The 20,340-nt window shown below is 37.3% G+C and overlaps 3 protein-coding genes across 4 annotated transcripts; 1 reads left to right on the forward strand and 2 right to left on the reverse strand.

Annotated features, from left to right (window-relative positions):
* The first annotated feature begins 1,374 nt into the window (after nt 1-1,374).
* Nucleotides 1,375-5,293, forward strand: LOC105957885 (uncharacterized). Its single transcript, XM_012981860.2, has 14 exons — nt 1,375-1,836; nt 2,386-2,513; nt 2,638-2,823; nt 3,098-3,166; nt 3,257-3,313; nt 3,428-3,481; nt 3,560-3,622; nt 3,759-3,821; nt 3,909-4,073; nt 4,156-4,311; nt 4,383-4,463; nt 4,561-4,622; nt 4,720-4,844; nt 4,968-5,293. Exons 1-13 carry the CDS (start codon nt 1,680-1,682, stop codon nt 4,799-4,801), a joined length of 1,323 nt encoding a protein of 440 aa, XP_012837314.2. The 5' UTR covers nt 1,375-1,679; the 3' UTR covers nt 4,802-4,844; nt 4,968-5,293.
* Nucleotides 5,294-5,484: 191 nt separating this feature from the next.
* Nucleotides 5,485-7,593, reverse strand: NAC038 (NAC domain containing protein 38). The gene is made up of 4 exons (XM_088820395.1): nt 7,393-7,593; nt 6,987-7,260; nt 6,254-6,299; nt 5,485-6,156 (listed from the first exon to the last, which is right to left on the reverse strand). The coding sequence occupies exons 1-4, from the start codon at nt 7,571-7,573 to the stop codon at nt 5,578-5,580; spliced, it is 1,080 nt and encodes a 359-aa protein (XP_088676521.1). The 5' UTR covers nt 7,574-7,593; the 3' UTR covers nt 5,485-5,577.
* Nucleotides 7,594-10,202: 2,609 nt separating this feature from the next.
* On the reverse strand, nt 10,203-19,459 carry LOC105957886 (DDB1- and CUL4-associated factor homolog 1). Of its 2 annotated transcripts, none has more exons than XM_012981863.2 (14): nt 18,983-19,459; nt 17,839-17,920; nt 17,466-17,582; nt 17,156-17,334; nt 16,253-17,063; nt 16,079-16,176; nt 15,525-15,948; nt 14,760-15,353; nt 14,503-14,682; nt 13,883-14,413; nt 13,643-13,747; nt 12,953-13,071; nt 11,333-12,860; nt 10,203-11,246 (listed from the first exon to the last, which is right to left on the reverse strand). In XM_012981863.2, exons 1-14 carry the CDS (start codon nt 19,195-19,197, stop codon nt 10,542-10,544), a joined length of 5,688 nt encoding a protein of 1,895 aa, XP_012837317.2. In that variant the 5' UTR covers nt 19,198-19,459; the 3' UTR covers nt 10,203-10,541. The 2 variants fall into 2 exon arrangements, with proteins under 2 accessions (XP_012837317.2, XP_012837315.2); XM_012981861.2 differs by having other exon boundaries at nt 16,253-17,066; nt 18,983-19,430.
* Nucleotides 19,460-20,340: the final 881 nt, after the last annotated feature.

Consider the following 20,340-nt stretch of genomic DNA (forward strand, 5'->3'; position numbering starts at 1 on the left):
GGAATGAATTTCATGTTAAAAAGCCCTACAAATCGATTTGTAGGACTTTTTTTTCGCAAAAACATGTTGGAACGCCCAAGATGGGCGCCTTAGGCGTTCAATTAAAAAAAAAGAAAAATTGCACTGGACGCCCAACTTGGGCGTGCACTGCATGAATGGGCGCCCAAGTTGGGCTTTTACGCGTTTTGGGAGGTTTTTGGATTTTTTTGGAAAATTTTGAATTTTAGATAGATAAAGTGTTTTTTTTGTTATAAACCGTAAATATCAATTTTCAAACCGTAAAAAGCAAGTCCCTAAATTTATGTATTTCCAATAATATTTTAATCAAAATTAAGTCATTAATATTTATTCAGAAAGTTAGGTTGAACAAATGGTTGTACTTGGCGCTGCAGTTGTCGTACACTGAATCAAAAGAATGACAAATGGTGTATCATTCATCATCGTTAGATTCGATGGGACAAAGGACACGTGCAGGCCAACTAACCCTCCAACTAGACAAAACACACCCCCACCCCACATTAATTAGGCACACAAAGTACAATGAGAAAAATCTAAATAGACACTTCCATTCATGTTCAAATGACTAAATTGCCCCTTCCCAAATTTTGGTTCCTTGGTTCAAATAAGCACCGTACAATCTCGATAAATTAATAATCTCTCTTAGAGATAATTTTTTTCGGTTCTGATTCGATGAAAACGAACTAAATTATTAATTTAATAATTTAATATTACGTTAAATTAAATGGACGTTTGTTAGCCCTAGCTCTATTTATTTATAGGAATTATGGATATGCCCAATTAGCCAATTAACTACTCTCCACATTGAACCTGAACCTTCGATGCCCAATAGCAAGGGAATTATATTGATAGCTCGAGTCTGTTCAGATAAGTGCTCTGATTCCATTATCAGCTCCAGCCTTAACTAGAGTTATACAGATACTCCAACCGTGAATTAGAGTTAGACTCTAATTAAGGCTCTATCATCGACCTAATTAAAAATAGCCTTCCCGATCCGTTGTTAAAGGTATGTTTTGATTATTCATCTGAGGTCTCTATAATTCGTGTGACATAACGTTCGTTTTGCCCAGTCACTTGATCTGTGCGTTAGAAGGGTTCCGCCGGAGCGACCTCCGACTTAATTTACGTGCCTTATTCTGCAGGTTTAACGCACATGCATCGAGAGGCTTCAACTATTCGTGTACAGTAATCTATCCACGTGTTCAGGTTTATGATACAACATCAATATATATATATATATATATAACTCCAAAACCAACCACTAGTAAAAATCTTTTATAGATCATCCACAATTAGGTGAATAATAAATTATGAAACATGTGATAATAAATATTATGGTGCAAATCTTTGATTACCATTTCTAGTGACAATTATCAATGATCACATTCAAAAGTCAAAAAAAATACCCAAAGAGTCAAATACTAGCAACACAAGGGCATTATTGTCTTTCCACAACCCCAATGGAAATGAATAAACAAGCAAAATACATTTGTTCAGCTTTCGCTACCGACGTGGCTTTCTGAAGAGAAACTACAGACTACATACACTAAGAAGGGTGATTGATACTTCCAAGGCGGAAAAACCCTGAATTAATTAATTCGATTGCAGCAGAAAGAAATTGGATCGCCGGAGCAGCGGCGGAGCCTCCGTTATAGTGGCTGATGGCGCCGTTGAAACTCTTCGTATTCGCGGTGCTTGTTTCCCTAATTTTCGTCCACATCGGAGTTGCCGCCGATGACGGCGAAGTCAAATTCACCGGTTCCGACGATCCTGACTCATCCATCCTGGAGCAATTCAAGTCGAAGATCCATACTCTCGGTTAGTGCGGTTCGAGATTTCCGGTTCATGATTGAAAAAACCGTGTTGATAATTTTACTTTGAAGCTTGGTATTGATTTAATTTTTGAGTTAAAAGGAGCAGATCTTGTGAAATTTGAAATAGCAATAGATACAGAACAAATGATCGGTGAAATTTTTGAATAGAGCATTTGGAACTAGTAATTTGAGCATGATGCTACTGTATACCTGCATTTGGAGTTTGATGCAGGTTATTTTGGAATTTGTGCATTTTTTTTCAATAGCGCTTAAAATGTTGAGAATCGATTATGTTTAAGAGAATGTCGTTGTGGCTCAATCCATTGAAGTGAAATCGAAGAGTTAAACTTCCTTATTGTGGAGTTTGATATTATTTGAATCTGGGGTTGTTTATGTGTAAAATCAGTTTTTTGTTGGTTACGTAAAACTTGTGTGCGTTGGTTGTGTGTTCCGTTCCGCCTTTTGTTGTTATGTCATGTGACGTAATGATTTACTTGCTTTTTTCATTGACAATGGCTTTCCGTATTCTCTTACGAAATTCTTTTGTATGAAGAATCTGATATTGAGAAGAAAACTCGAGAAATAAAGGCAAAAAATGAGGTGATTGCTGCTAAAGAGAAGCTAATCAAAGAAAATTCAGATAGCATCGTGTCATTAGAGAGCGAAATTTCTTCTCTACAAGTGAGTGGTTGGGGTCCTTTTAACAAAAAGATGGTTATTTTGTTCTCGTACAGCATTAATTTCTATGCTAATTAATTGGCTCGTGATATATATGTACTCAGAAAATTCATTGTTTATTTCTTAGAGCAAGGGAAAATTAGATGCTGCAGAGAAAGTTGGAAAGGCACATGCAAGAGCTGGCGAATTGGAGAAGCAAGTGGAGAAGCTCAGAAAAGAAATCGATTTAAAATTGAAGGAAAAGGATCAATTAGAAACCCGAACAACTGAAGCTGAAAAAAAGGCTTCTGAGTTAAATTCTAAGTTTGAGAATGTAAGTCGCTTCTGCATAGAATTCCCTGTTTCTTATGAAGTTCTAAGTACCATGTAAACTTTGATGCTTTGGTCTTATATAGCTGAATTTCCGTAATGATATATTTTGTCCATGATCATTGCTTGTGAATTCTATGTTTCTTGAATTTACGTGTTGTCTTTCACTTGATGGTTGGTAGTTCTTGCATTCCTTTGGAAATCTTGTTTTTATTTTCTGGATAGAGTTAATACAAATGTCATTTACTGGTGTGTGTGTGTGTGTGTGTGTTTTACAGCTTCAAAAGATTATTGATGACCAGAAAACGAAGATACGTAAAACTCAACGTGCTCTTCAAATTGCTGAGGTATGCTATCAATACATCAACTACTTGCTGTATAAACTGTTTGTTAGTGGGATGATTGATAAATGAATACCTACTTTTATCACTCTACAGGAAGAACTGATGAAGGCAAAGTTTGAAACAACATCCAAAGCCAAAGAGTTGATGGAGGTACAGCTAGTTACATTTTTCTTGCCACAGTGCATGCTATACGTGTTTTAGTCATAATTTATCTGGGATGTAGACACGTAGTGCTAAATTCATTTTTGTGATATGTACGATTAGGTCCATGGTGCTTGGTTCCCGCACTGGCTTGTAGTTCACATTGCTAACTATCAGGTATCGGTTACATTTTATTACAATCACGTTCTTCAATTCCCTTAAGTATATTAATATATATTTGTCTTGGAATATCAGTCACTGTTAGAGGAGAACTGGAAAGTGCATGGAAAACCTGCTCTAGAGACGGTAATTCAAAAGGCAAGTTTTTGAGGTGCATGCGCACCATGTGTCATCTTCGATATTTTTTTCCCTATGTATAGTAATGCTATTTATGTCATCGCACATGGTTTCGTGTAGTACACTGCTAATTGATCTGTTTCTACCGATTTATTAGGCTTCTGAAAAGAAGGCCCAAGCTGAAGAGTGGGCGGCACCACATGTGGAAACAGTTAAAACTGTGAGTTGTCTCTCAATTAATCGTTGAATTTCGCAATTCTACTTCCGCTAATTTGAATAATGCTTTCTTTATATCTTCTGTATAAAGAAATGGGTACCAGCAGCTAAGGAAAAGTGGATAGTGATAATCACAAATGTTAAACCGCAAATCCATACGTTAAAGACAAAAACTGTCGAGATATACGGAGTTTCAAAGGACGCCATGACTCCTCACATCATCAAAGTGCAGGAACTTGCAGATCCTTATTTTCAGGTGAGATAGATAATTAAATATCCATCAATTTCGTTTACCTCTTCCACCTTCAATTAGCTGAAGTAAATTTGTAACTTTTCAGAAATTGAAGAAAATCAGCAAACCATATATCGATCAGGCCGCCACTGCTGCAAAACCTCATACTGACAAATTATGTACTGCTCTGAAGCCCCATACTGATAAAGTCGTCCATGCTTACGGAATATTCCTCAAATCAGCAAAAGTATATCATCATAAGGTACGTGAATTTTTCCTTCGGCCTATTTTTTTTACTTTTTTTATTTTTTTAAAATTTTATCTCGGATGAAGATTCAAGACAGAGTTGAGGAGAAACTGAAGAGTCATGAGCTGACAGAAGCTCTTGCTACGAAAGAGCTGGTTTGGTTTTCTGTAAGTTCTCGGAAAAGTTTTATTGCATTGCATCCAATTCTTTAGTGTGAAGATTGATACATTTATTAGGCTTGTTAACCAAGGTTTCATGTTTTAGGCCTCTGCGGTGCTGGCTTTACCGTTATTTTTTCTGTTGAAAATATGCTCAGCCGTTTTCGGGTTAGTAATTTGGTCCCGTTTGCTTATTGATTTCTACCTCCAATTTCGATCTCGATGTATTCCTACCAAGGTTCTTATTGACATTTTTGTATGGCAGCAAAAAGACGAAAAAGCCCATCCGAAATGGTAATTCAAACAATCCTCGTCGCAAAGGAAAACGTGTCCACTCAGACAAGTAAAGCCAGTCAAAGCACCCCCACTGTTTGTTTAATTTAACACAAGGTGTGCTTTAAGACTCGAGCTAATCTTTCCTTATACAATGGCAATGTGCCCGTGTCCCATGTACGTTATAAATGTTCATATACATTGGATTATCTTGATTATTCGTTTGTCATTGTGGATCAGGTTTAGTGGGGCCCGCCTCCTAGGACTCGACTTAAAGACCTCCCCGTATGGTAGAACAGAGAATTGGGGGATACATTGTAGTTTTAAGAATGTTTTCGACGTGTAATTCATAATTATGTAGATCAGGCATTCTCTGTATCATGGCACTCGATATCTATGTCATTCAGGTGTTCGTTTTTTTTTTCTCTTTTTTTTTAATTATCCTGTTATGTCTATTCGAAAACTGTCTTTCACCACGGTTTGAACTATTCGGACATGCTGCGAATTGTAATATTTGTTTTTGTTTGGCAGGACTTTTTTTTAGTAGATTCCTTCCTTTTGATTGAGTACGATGTGTTTTTTACTCGATTCGTGTGTAGATTTTTACCGTGTAAAATTATTTGGTGTAACAAACAAAGAACATGATATTTCTGTCATGATCGAACTGATCAAAACACCACAAAATCCTATATTTAAACAAATGCTTACAATAATAAAAGCTAAAGTTTTCTTGATAACAATAATTAACTAACATTCAAACACAAAATAAACTTAGAAACATTTCTCCATACCTACCTTACCAGTTTATCATACACTTGTCTCCAAATTCTCACCACATTAATTTTCCTCTTTAATTAAAAGAAGGCCAATAGTTATCCAAATCACCACACTGATCCATAAACCTGTTATTATTGTTCGGCGTGTTTCCACCGTCGATCAAATGATGATCATATCCTCCTCCTGCATCCTCATGAACGCACGAGCCCACATTAATTTGTTGGTTCATGAGTGGTGGCTGAGCCGCCGCGGCACCACCACCTAGGTTCAAGTTCAGGCCGGAGATAGTGAAACAGCCGCCGCCTCCCCCGGCGGCATAGTTGACCGCAGTGCTGGTGGAGGCGGCGTTGAAAACCTTGTTGAAATCTTGAATGTGATTATGATGTGGTGGAGTGATGATATTACTGTAGTAGTTTCTTGATGGGAAGTGGAAATTATTATCAGGTGGTGGTGGTGGTGGCTGAATGAATAACTGTGGTAATAATTGCATGGGATTATTATTATTATTATTACTGTGGGGTAATAATATTTCATTAGTGTAGTGGTAGTTAGGATTATTAATAACTGCCCTTGATAACTGGTTTGAACTGTATAATTTCTTCACTCCACCACCACTTTTCTGGAACACACGGCACACCACCCATTCATCTTGCTGCATTTATATTTATGTATATTTAAGTAATATAAATCAAATCAAGAATCCTTAATATTAGCATTTGAAAAATATAATTATATATATGTATGTATACCTTGGTGGTTCGATCAGAGCCGGCCTTGGGGGTAAGCCAGGGAAACCTTGGCTTAGGGCCCCACCCCCCAAGGGGGCCCCACATTTTTTTTCAAAAACTACTATATGGCCCCAATAATTAGTTATATAATACATTTTAGTCCTTCAATATTTTATTAGATGTTGTTTTAAACTATATGTTAATGGAATATTTTATAATCTCAACTATTCAAAAAAAAAAAAAAAGACCAATTTAAATATTGTGTTTTGTAGATAATATTGTTTATAAGTTAATTATGTAATTATTTATAGTATGTTATTAATATCCAAATGTATATGCCAATTTTTCTTAAGATTAAACGTATTAAATCTTAAACCAAACATTCATATCACAAAAAGATTGAAACCATCTGTTGTCGGTTGAGACGAACAATATAATGATCAATATATGTACTTTTAATAATTTTGATCCAAGATTGTTTTTTTTCCTCCACATAACGTGTTGTTTATGGATGAAATAGATGCATATATCATTATGTCATCAAATGTTTTTACAATGCCAACAACATTAAGGTTCGTATTTGATATATTTCAAATTCATATTGTTATTTTCAATAAAAGAGAAAAAAAGTTTGTTTATTCAATAAGATATTTGTTAAAAATGTTTACCAATAACAATATAATCTATAAGATAATATTTAAAAAATCAAAGTAATAATGTTAAACTCCGCTTAGGGCCCCCGATTTCTCAGGACCGGCTCTGGGTTCGATAAGCAGATTTGGAATGAAATCGATATTCGTGCATGACCCAGTTCGATTTTTCGCCTCTTGGAGCTCTTCCTTTGTAAAAGACCAAAGTTTTCTTCATCCCGACCAACTCCGATGTGTTGCTGTTGTATATCTCCTTATCTTTTCCGGTGGTTTTCCAATATCCGGTGGTGGTGGCTCGGTTTGTCCTTACTCCGGTCGGATATTTCCGGTCGCGCAGGCTGAAGAAATACCACTCTTTTTCTCCCATTTTTGCCTTCCCTATATATACATACAACGTAGATATAATATTGCAATAAACACACGACACGAAGAGAAATTAATTTCGTATCGATCATATGTGAAAGTTATAACCAAACCCTAGCTAGGGTTTTAGTAGTGTTGGAAAGTTACCTGGAAGATCCCACGGCTCGCATTTGTTTAGATCAACGTCTGCAACGGCTCTTGCTGTGAAGTTTGCATCGGAAATCTTGTTAATCAGATAGTACGTTATCAGCTCTTCATCGGACGGATGAAATCGAAATCCAGGTGGCAGTTTCTCCTCCATCACTACTACTTGATCTCCTCCTTCCATAATTAATTAGATAATTAACTTGCTCCGGCCTCCTAGTTCTCGTGTCGCTTTGTTCTTTTCTTCCTAGCCAGTATGTTAGCTGAATATTAATTTCAAGAAATATTGGAAATAATTAATAATAGATCACCAACAAAAAAAACCCTAGCTAGAATTAGATATTTGTGTCAAATAAATGAGGATGGAATTCAACAAAAACCCTAGTTTTAGTTTGTTCGACGAGAAAATGGAGCGATTTTGCTTACTTGTTGATCACATGATGGACGGACAGACGGAGAGAAAAGAAGTACGAACAACGAGAGATTTAATTAGCAAAAGTTTTGAGTGTTGCTAATTGAGGTTAGCAAGAATATTTGGAATATAAATGATGATGATGTGAAGCAAATTATTACAAGAAATTAAGAAAGAGTGGTAAGACTAATTTTACCTACTATGGATCTTCACCTACACGGTACTTGACCAATTATACTGCTGCATCGGAACTATTTTAATTAATTAATTAATTAATTAGTGTGTCGAAAAGTTGTTAATTATTGCACCAGAGCGACCCCATTAGACAGGTGGTCGAAAATTCGAAACTAATGCTGTTCCAATGCTACGACTGCTTCAATTAAAAAAAGAAAGTCGAAAAAGATTAAAGATTAGATTTTTTTTTTTTGTTGAGTATATTTATGTATGTATATAAGAAGAGTAGAGATGTTTGTAAGTATAAATTTGGTACAATAATAATATGTCAGATTTGAGACTTCACACAAACAAAAGATTGCCTGACGGCATAAACGATTAATGGTCAGCATTATTTGCTTGAAAATTTAAGCTAAGACGAGTGTCCCGTTTTCGATTACACGTCTATCTATAAATGGTTTAGTAACTTATTGTTCTACATCGAGTTTTTTAGAATTTTAATTTAACAAAATTCATAATTTAATCTGTCAAGTACTCTAATATCATAATCCAAACATATCAGCTACCAGCAAAATTATGCATGCTTTCAAGAATGATCAAATATATGTATGTATATATGTATATATACTGCAATACGCAATTGGCTACTTAATTCATTATGTGAAAACCCTAATCAATAATCAAAAGAAGGCAAAAAGGTATCTTGTTTTGTTTTTACTATGGGAAGTTCGAAGCAACTAATTCGTTTTTCAATATCAAGTTTTCGTGCTGTTTTGAAAGTAGTGCCACTAAAGATCTCGATGAATTCGGAGCGAACATTTTTGTATTTTAGCGATTTGTAATTCAATATAGTGGAGCCGTTATAAATCTTGCAACGATAGGTTTAGTATAAAAATCATTAATTAAAACGAGCTTTTAAAGAACAGTCCGTCGAATGCAAGAGTAGCTATCCATCTCTTTAACTTGTCTAACACTTCAAATTATTCATTATTTTTTAAAGACTCATTATTTGATTCCTCAACTAGAAGATCAGATGAAGTTTATTTCAGTGATTAAGATTTATCGAGAAGGAAATAACAAACAGCGCACTAACTAAACAACTTGCCGTAGATTTGATCCAAGAAACTTTAATTATTGATCGTATATAGTAATTTTGCTTATGAAGCGACAAAAGGACAATTATATTCTTGAAACTTATATAAACTAATAATCTGATCGTAATAACGAGACAAGTCGAAGAAAAATGAGTCTGTGGCATATATGTAATTAAAATAAAAGTTAAGCTAAATTTCGTAATTTTTTCGCAGATCTTTGTTACTTGTCATACACTTCATGTATAGTTTAATCAAATATTTTTCGAAGTTGTAATATATCATTGTTACCTTTATTCCTGCCAATTATATTGCTAGTACTAATGTGAACGTACGTAGGCTCGATTTTGAAAAATTATTAGCAGAAACAAAGTTGAACAGCTCATCTTCCCATGAACAATGACAGTATTTTTTCTGATTTTGTCAACATAAGTTCAATCTCAGATATTAAAATAAATGTTTCGTGGTGGCTTGGCTAAATCGTTGAACATAAATTAAAAAAATTAAATTTAGTGTTATTTATTACCATCCTGCTAAGCTTGTAGAACACAATTCTAAGCCGCCTCATTTTCATTCGATCACATTCTTTGATACTTTTATTTTACGTGGTTTATAGTTATTTAACGAAGACGACAATTAAGTTGTGTTTTTTTTTATGGTGAAAAATAAGGTGCATGTTTTAGTTGGCATGCCTTCATCAAGAAGACTGTCTAGATTCTAGAAGCAGCATTGAAGAGAAGTATAGTACCATCAAACCTGTAACTGAAGTATATATACTGATATATATATATATATATATATATATATATATATATATATATATATATATATCAGTATATGTCTTAAATGCATATAAAGCTCGAGTTTAGCTGTGAATTTTATTTATTTATTTATTTTTCTTATTAATGTTATGTAGCTTCTTGATGAAAGAACAAAACTTGTTTTCTATTTGAAGTTGGTTAGGTTAGAACAAAGATTGCATGGATTGAGCTTTCTGAAGAAGCATGACATCTGTAATTCCCTGTCAATTTATATATATATATATATATATATATATATATATATATATATATATATATATATATATAGGATGAGTGAGTATGTGCACAAGAAACAGAAGAAAAAAGAAGGAAAGATGCATCAAACAAACAACTAGTTAAATGAACAAAATGGCAAAACAAAGACCAAAAAGCAAAATCATGAAACAAAATTTGAATTTGAATACCAAAGCCAACATTTCTATAAAAAAAAAATCTCAACTCTCTCTTCTTCCCCTAGCAATGCCAATTTGATAACCACTAACCTATAATTACATCTCATCTTTGCTATAGCTATATAACCTTACAACTCATTCATCTGCCTCTTCTTCCACCGATTTCAAGATTATAAAAAAGAAACACCGTCTTTATTCTCCAGAGACGTGCTTTCAAAAACAAAAACAAAAACCAAAAACCCGACCAACACCGCATTCCCCATCACATATAAGCTCCGTCATCCCCACTACTGTAAGATTCAATGACATCACTGTCGTCATCGTCATCATCTTCATCTTCCTCCTCACCTTCCGTAACAATCTCCAAAATGCCACCACCGTCAAAATCCACGTCGTCCATTATGAAGTCCACGTCATCATCCTCGTCATCATCAAAATCGCTCGCGTCATCGTCATCATCATGGCTCATGTCATCACCGTCTGAATCACCATCACCGTTAAAAGCTGCCTCCAAAATCGCATCGTCATCATCGTCATCGTCGTCATCACCTTCGTCTTCTTCCTCCTCACTCTCCGCATCATCAGGGTCGGAGTCGTCATCTGTCGGCTTGCGCCTACCGATCTCGTAAACCCTAGCGGACGAGTACATTTCATCCTGGTCGTCCATTGTGATCAAACCCACGAAAGAATCGGTGGGTTCCGTTGCAAAGTCAAGCACACAACGGTCAACGGGAGTTGTGGCAATGTCGGAATAATTAACGGCATCCACTGTGCGAAAAGCCGAAAAGAGAGGATGCTTCACACGACGCGTGTTGAATGCCGAAGTTACATCCTCCAGATTCCTCCTCAGAATTGCGTAAATAACATCACCGCTCGCATTGAATGTTATTACTGTTTGATCCAAAGATGGCACACTTCGAAGGAGTCTATAGTTCCGAAGATCCCAAACCTCAGAGTTTATTATCACCTGTTAAGAAAAACGAATAATTTCAAAAAAAAAATCGCCATGTGTAATGTGTAATACGTGATTATAGCAAATAGTATTACTCATACCTCATTCCCAGCAGGATGAAAGCCGCCGCCACCATAGTCGGTAAATTGGTCGAACCGATGCACTGGAACCGGAACCCTATGATCCCACAAAACTCCATTCCAGAGCAGCATAGAGTCTGACGGGCTAAAGTGAACATGAGAATATTGCATGCCACGGCCAGAAACGTTGTTAGATGTATCTGTCAGCGTCCGATCCAGCTGGCACGTATGAATATCGTACAAAAGAATCTCTCTGCGGGGCGGATCTGCTCGTAATGCTGCAAACATTGCACCAGAATTACTGAATCTTGCGGTTTTGATTCCCTCAAACGAGTGCTTAGGACCAGCAGAAATCGACGATGCATCCCATAAGCGAACATCCATAGAACTCGAAGAAAGAAAAAGTTGCGTATCACCAGAGAAGTGTGACTGCAGAAGTGTAAGTGGAGATTGGTGACTGGTGCAACTCTCCAGCACATTGTTGCTGTTAGAGTCGAACACTTTAAGCTCCCCAGTGTGGCCACCGGCAGCAATCCGAGAAGGATCTCCAAGGAAAGCAATGCATGTTAGAAGGGTACTATTGTCATCTCGGCAAGTTCGCCATGGCCTGAATCTACTGTAAACAAATTGACGATCTTTACGATGTCCATGGATTCCACCGTGCATAGTTTTAAATTCACGTGTGCTGAGCCGAGACGTAACATTTGATGGAGCATCGAGGCTTCTTCTTGGTTCGGGGCAAACGTGAGGCTGCAAGAGTGAGAGAGGGGGTAGGGTTGTAATAGGAGCTGGGCACTGGCGATGTTGGTGCTTCAAATACTGAACAATAATGGAATCTAAGGTAAGGCGTTCAGGCACAGAAGGTTGTGGATCGCCGAAAAGTCCATGTTGAGTGGAAGTAGTCAGGCCATTTAATTGGTTCTCGTCGATTTCAGATGACGGTATATTAGAAGTTGGTGTGCAGAACTGGCTTGCATCGGGCTGTGTTCCGCTTCTACGAACAGTAATAGGTGTGGTAAAACTAGGAGACTTAAGTGTGTTCTCACCAGTGTTAATTCTTTTTGCTGATGGGAGCGGCACACTCTCTTTCATGTCTGTCAATTTGCGTTTCATTGCTATTGGAGTTCTAGCCTGAACTTCCACATTGCCACCAGATTTTGAAGCAGATGCTAATGGAGTCCCTGCAGTATTTGCCGCAATAGAAATTTTTGGTGTGGTAATATTTGTTTTGCCCATATTGCCACCAGATTTCATAGCAGATGCTGATGGTTTCTTCTTCGAAGACAAGATAGCTGAATCACATTTAAAGCTGGAATCTTCCTGATGAAAAGAAACTTTTGATTTGCCCGTCATGAATCCACAAGGGGCACGTCCAGATGGCCATTGCATTTGTATTGACGAAGATTCCTGTTGAGAAGCTTGATGTGCTAACGATGATGGGGCAGCCAAAGAGGGCAAGGGTGTTAAATTTGCATCTTTGAGAAGTGCATCTGCGGCTACTGCTAAACCAGATGCTTGAAGGTGTTCGTGCACCAGGAGCAGGAGTTCCCTGAAATTTTGAAGGAAGGCTCATATAATGAAAACAATAAACAAAAAGAAACAGTATCCAAATATTGTCAAGAACGAGAGAATCCAATATACCTAGGATCGTAAGAAATAGGAGTAGCTGCAGCGATGGCAGCTCTTTCTATACGCCTCAAAGTCGGGGTAGCAGCATCGCTGGCTGCTAAGGTACTTGCCCGTCCAGAATTAGTTACAACCTTCAAATTGCAAAACAAAATCATCAATACAATGATAGATGTACGACTCTTGTAACAGGCCATACTTGATCCGCATAAAAAGAAAGAGTCCACACACTACTTATTATGCTTATAATATCACAGTTTAACTCACAGAAGTTCTGTTTTTTCAAGATATCAAATATATCATAGAGTATCATAGATCATCATTCAATAAAGATCCAAAAGAAGTGTCGCCAGTTTTAACCAAGAGAACAAAAGAAATATCAACAAATAAGAAGTGAAGGCAAAGCATTAAATATCACTCAATCAAGAGCCAGAAAAAGAGCAGCCTATCTTAAAGCCAAAATGTAAAATATGTTGAGGATATATAAGCACAGGGAACAAGAAAGAGCTAAAACTTTAAACTTGTAATTTTACTAGCTTCATTCATTCGTCATAAAAAATGACTTCATGCATATTTTACACATTTTATAAACTGCAATGTATAAGCTAATACCACACCCACAGACATTCAATTTAACCCTTCCCCCCAACCCCCCCCCCCCGCTTTCCTCATAATCTAGTGTTGTATGAATGAATCAGTGCTTACCCCAATCAGCTCAATAGTAACTTGGGTGAGCTCTGTCTGCCACCTATTTTGCTCCCCACCAGGAGTCCCAGAATCTCGAATAAGTTCTGATAGCTTTTTCGCCACCTGAAATAAACATAGAAGTTGACAGTATGTGAAAATTGTTATAAAGCCATATTTCATTCATAATAATAGTGATATGGTGAATTACTGGACACATTCCTAATAAACAAAATAAAGGATGGATCAAGATACACTGACCTGAAGTTTAGTTAATATGTGTGCAATAGTATCGTCTCTGGCTAAACCAAGAAGAACTCGGCATGTCAGAGCACGAAGACGGTCAAGAGCAGCAGGCATCGTTACCATACGTGGTTGGAGAAGCTGGAGAAGAACCTTGATACCATTGTTTGATCGAACAGCTTCTCTAGCTTGATGATACCCTAGTTCCAGCTGTGTAGCAAGCCCAGCAGAACCTGTTCCACCCAATGATATCCTCCGATCTCCAACTAACCCAGAAGCCACTGTAGATGCAGATGCTTGGTAAGGACCACCTCTATCCACAGAAGCAGGTTCTCCATTTCGCTCTCTTTGTTCATTCTGGCTAGGAATGTTGACAGCTCGCTCTGGAATATTCCTTTCGGTGTTTCTGTCCCTAGACTCCATTGGAGGACAATTTCCAGTTTGGATAGAGGAAGCTTGTTGACCTTGCATGGTGGGAATTGGTTTGTTGCTGATCGATGGAGGAGGGCAAACAAGATTTATCAACAGGTTCAGTGCTGGCTCGACAATCTGACATTTGAAAAATGAGATATTACAAAAGGGTTACAAAGGGGGCAAATAAATTCATGATAAGCCCAATGAATGTGTGCACATATTACCTCCGGTTCGACATAACCAGCACCATTTGCTGCATCCAAAATGACTGCTATACCAACCCGATCATTGCTTAACGTAGCAGTTAAAATAGGTTTGCGGCTATAAGGAACCAAAGTGACAATATGCAGTACACCAAGTGCATACTGAAGCAAATCATGCAAATAACGCTCAACTGGCGGGGCCTGTAAAGACAAACAAAATATTAATAGAACAGAAGACATTGAGATATATATAACAAATACAAAATAACAAACCAGACCTGACACAACTCCAACATGGTTGTATGACCATTTGAACTTAAGAATCTGTCAACTACAGCCCAACGGGTCCTCACGAGTGCCAGACCAAGTCTCCGATCCCTCTGTATTAGACGAAATACAGCATCAATAGCCTCATTACTTATGTCGAGTGGCTTGTAGGCTGCTCTTGAAATGTTTCGGGGTGCACTGCGAGTGCTTCTTGTGGGTCGAATTAAATCCATGAGCAATAGGAGATGTGCTCTGAAATATTGCCGCAATGCTATACACGTGTGATAAGCTATCTGTTTCTCTGAAGAGGTCAGCCCCTCTGCAGGGGATCGATCATTTCGAAAAGACCCAGAGTTATTTGATGGCCCAGGAGGAACACCAGATCTTACAGAGGCAGCATCATGCAAATGAGAAAGTATTTTCTGCAAACCATCCTGTGCATCAAATGCATCAATGACAGCTCGGAAGACAAAAGCAGAAGCAAAGAATAAAGCGGCATTCTTTCTAGCTTGATGATCCTGCGGAACCCCAAGAAGTTGAAGAGCCAACTCAACAACCTGATGGACTACATTTGAAGGAAGGGCACAAACACGCTCCATTATCCCCTGCAAAGTTATCTTGTGAATCAAAACTCTCTTGGAACAAAGATCCGAATAAAAACCAAGAGACAGTGATGAGGAAAACATGAAAATTTGAAGGAGTAAATGGACAACAAAGGAAATCAGATCATATTACAAGCATAAACAACTGGAGATATATAGACAAAACAAAGTTACCTGAATTGAACCAATTGTAGATAAGCAGGAGGACAAACCAAAATATGTTTGGGCATTTCTCGGAACACCAAGGAGTCTCTGCATGCCACCGCGATCCACGAATAATGCAGCAAACTTCCGATGAGCAGCCAATGCACAAATTAACTTCAAAATATCAGGCAAAATGGGCATTATATTTGATGCATCTTTATGCTTAAAGCTTCGCTGCAATAGTGCAAGGCAGACATCAACTCCCTTCTCATGGAGTACAGGACCCAGAACTTCGACATACTCTCCCAAAATCACCAGACATTGAATACAGAATTTCTCCCTCAGCTTTGCTAGAGAGTGACTGTCCGGAATGACAAATTCGGTGACATCTTCATTAATTTCTAGCTCTGCAGGTTTTGCATTCTCTGAATCTCCATCAACATTGCTTGAATTTCTACAACAAGCAGAAGGTCAAATAAATTCAAATAGCTTAAATAAATGGTCATGGGCAAAATACAAAACAACAAACATATATGTGGATGTCAATCTATAGCAAGGGATCTTAAGAGGATATCAGTACCAACCTCGAGAGAGTAACTGCATTAGCAGCATCTATAACTGTGGATGCGGCTCTTGAAGCAGCTAACACTGCAGCTTCTTCATCATTTGTCTTTCTGTACTCCTGAATAGGCGGACAACTATATGTAAGAAAAATCAATGATAATAGTGCATTCAACAAGAAACAGAAGTCCACTCACCTCCAATGCAGCTGTCTTAACCACTTCAGCGGCATCATCACCAGCTGCCTTTATGGCTATGGCAGGAGCATTGGCTGCTCTTGCTTCCGCTTCAGCAGCTTTGACTGCTTTTTTAACCAAATCAGTTATGTCTTTGGACCCAATTTTGCATTCTTGGAAGCAATCATCATTGTCCTTCCTTTCAGAGATAACATAATCAACATTGCTTATAGATAAGCCCTTTTTAGCATCTTGAACTCTTCTCGTATCCTGATTTTTAGTTACACTCCTGTCTTTCACACTCCGTGCCTGTCCTGACCTACTGCCAGAACTTGGAGAGGTCAAAACTTGCTCGTTCTCAGATGCGCCTTCACCGGACCTCTTTCCGCGTGATCTGGAAAAACCACGATTTGCCCTTCTTCTGGAAGAATCATCTCTCACACTATCATCTAAATCTTCATCCCTCTGGGATTTTCCATAAGGTTTTGTTTTTGACTCAAGAAAATCTTTAACAAGGGATTTTTCTTCAAAGTCTGCTTCCGCCTCATTAGCATCAACCTCAAGAGACATACTATCATGAGGTTCCTCGTCACTTGGATGGTTTCTCAAAGTGTCTACATCCATATGAGAACTGTCCATCACTTGTCGCAACCTACTCCTACTTTCCTCTTTGACTTTTGCGCCCACCATGTTTGATACACTTTTGTTATCAATTAAAGCATTTCCATCTTTCTGGTTTGTGTTTGTGTCACCCAAAACACGAATACGCAGATATCGAATTATCTTGGATGATAATCCAGATGTTAACACATCTTCCACTAGTTGACCACCACTGCTATCACCAACATCAAAAGAAACAGTTACTACAAGAAAGATAGAAAACAAAAGGAAAGATGGAAAAGAGAATAAAAGTTTATGACATACCAAGCCAAACATACAGCAAGAAGACCAGTGGAGTATGTGTGTAGCATTTCAGCAGCTGAAGTCTTCCTTTTCCCTATATCATGCTTCGAGTTGCGATCATCACCAGATGACCTGGGTATTTCCTCCATGACCCAGCTTCTTATGTTAGCTAGGACGTCATCTTCAAATACATGTGGATACTGTATTTCAATTCACTTAAATCAATACTATGTGGCAAGGCATTAAAAAAAGCAACAAAGATAGTACTATAAGCTGTTGCAGTAGCAGCGGCAGCAATATATGTAGTGAAAATCAAGCCAAAAAAACATACCATCCAAGTTAGCGAACAACTGATAAGAAGCCGTGTAGTAGCTGCTTGTACTGCTACCGAATATCTGCTTTCAGTTAAAAACTTTGAAGATATCAATTCAAAGAATTCATCATTCTCCTGGAGAAAGAAACAGAAAATAAATCAAGATAAAGCGATAATTAGAATAAAGAGATTATAGATACATTTAGAAATATTTAAGTCTCTGCACGAGAACAATTGCAGGAACCGTCCCACAACAAGGTGCTTTAGAAGAGTGCAAAAATCAAACTGCAATTAAATGGGACCCAACTCCCTACTCTGGCCCACAATTCAAAAAGAGAAGTTGCTAGTAGAGACGTAGTTGCAAATGCAAAACAGCACAAGAATCAAGTACCCGAATAAGGTTTCCAAGTCGTCCAACGTCATGAGAGGACCTGCCGTTATTTGTCGAAGAGTGATCTGCATCTTCCATATATCTATACATCCGATTAACAAAATGTTAGATAGAATAACTTCCAATGTAATTCTTGTACCACTTGAACAAATTCCAAAGACAAATAAACAGTCGTGATAAATTTCTCTTTTCATAAGAAGGGAAGAATAGAGTGCAAAGTTTTCCAGCTCGTAATCTACACTCCTACCAACTCAAATACATGTTAAGAAGTTATGAATTGTCAAATCAACTGCATACATGACAACCATCCTCACTCAGTCTATTTGAACCAGACTATTATTGAACAATAACCAATGAGCCACAATTATTGTGTGGGAAGTTCTAATTTCATGTGATTCCTAAGTTTTCATAACATAAAACACAGTAATATATACTCCGTAACACAGCTAGGCTTAAGGCCAACTACAGAAACCTCAAGTTTGAGACAAATAAAATAATTTTAACTAATGATAATGAATACAAAATAAATTTATTTTTCGATAACTATGCAACCAACACATGTATAAAACCAATACAAACATTCCTCATTATATATTTTCACTTTTAGTTTTAGAAGAAAGAGAGTTCTAAAATAAAACAATCAGCCAAATTATTTTTATTTTCCCGTTCATAAACAAATTAAAGATAAATCCAGTTTCATATACCTCATATATTCTAATTCCCTCCAAATTTTCTTTCAAAAAAAAAAAAAGAGAGTCTCCTACTTATAGTTTTCACTTTCCGTTGTGCCAGTTGCTCAACATTCACTTTCGACCCCGGGCCAATTCCAATTTTACAACTGAAGAAGAGTAAGAGTTGTTGCCAACAGCTATTGCTAAAACAAGGCATCTTCAGGAAGGACTTGTTTTTTGGCAAATAAAACTACACAGAAGAAAATTCCTTACTCCTAAACAATAGAAACCACTACCCTTATTATTTTATCTCTACCCCCAGCAAAACAATACTCAAAAAACACAAGGGGCAAAACGAAAACCACTGATCCTAAACACACCACAAACCACCACCCCTCGGCTGCCATTACCTAGAAGAAGTACAAAACAAATTAATTCAGACACTGCTCTAAGCACAAAGACAGAAATCCTACCTCGATTCCTCAGCCTCAATAAGAGTGGAGAGAGCATGGAGAACGTTGGGGCTAGGGTTCTCAGGGTTCGAGGTGATCTTATCTATCAAGGACTGCGCTTTCGCCATCAGAAGGTCGCTCTCCTCCTCCTCTTGATTCTCCTGCGTCGGCTCCGCCGCCTCCGCCGCCGCCGGTTCGGGCTGCGCCGGAGGTTCAGCATCCCTAGCCGCCTCCATTACGCAATAAATAATTTATTCAACTAATCCAAGCAGAAGAAAAATAAAATTATAGGGTTTGTGAATTTCCCCAATTATAGTTCCAATTTGAACACCACCGATTTCCTGCCAGCGGTTCGAGGAGAATTTCGACTGTGTGTTGTGTGTGTGTGTGTATTTATAGTGTGTTCGAGAGACGGTGAATGCAGAAGGAAGGAGGGGTTGTAGGTACAGTTGTTGAAGCGCGGAGTACTGCATTCCAAGGGTTTCATTTTATTTATATATTTATTTTTAATTTAAATTTTTGGGCCGAGGAATCTTTTGATTCTTTTATAGTCCAACCCGAATAGCTTATGAATGAACCGGTCAAATCACCCGAAAACCCGATTCATTTAATTCCATTGTATAATTTTGAAATAGTGATTTTTTTATTAATTCATGTAACAAAATTAAAAAAAAAATTGTAATATGTTTCAATAAAATATAAGATAAAAATTTGTTCCAACTAATGACAAATAAGAAAAATATCCATTCATTTAAGTTATTTTTATAGTATTTGATTTGATGGGTAACGTACATTTCAATGAGGTATTTGAAAATTTAATCACCTATATAGTATCTGATGAGGGACATGAACGAATCAAGTCGAGAGAGTAATGTATAGTTAGTTGTTTTATGTTTATTTGAATTTACGTCGAACTGTAAAAATTATGTTTGAGCTTTGTTTGATAAGCAATTGAGTTGAGTTCGATCAAGTTTTAATTGAACCGAGCTCCAATAATTTTATATTTTGTACGTATTTTACATCTTTGCTCCCAATAATCAAGCTCGACTTGAGCATCGGACAGTATTTCGATGGTAAATTACGGTCATCCCCTGAGGGAAGGTTAAATTAAAAAAAAATCCCTCATTTTTTGGTAATTACAATATTCCCCTCAATTACGAATCTTCGTATACTTTCATCTTATGATGTCAAATTCAACATAATCTTTTAGATTATGTGGAATGTTCTCTAGTTTGTTCTCGATTTGTGCGAAAATGCAATTTCTGATACACCACAATTTGATAGTTACAAGCCAAGAGACACGTACTATGATCATCTTGTTTCAAAATGTAGAGGTCGAACGAGATAAAACAGGCACAAACTGAAGAATATTCCACATA

The sequence above is a fragment of the Erythranthe guttata genome, chromosome 1 (assembly GCF_056151865.1).
Source record: "Erythranthe guttata isolate IM_541 chromosome 1, IM_541, whole genome shotgun sequence".
Classification (NCBI taxonomy): domain Eukaryota; kingdom Viridiplantae; phylum Streptophyta; class Magnoliopsida; order Lamiales; family Phrymaceae; genus Erythranthe; species Erythranthe guttata.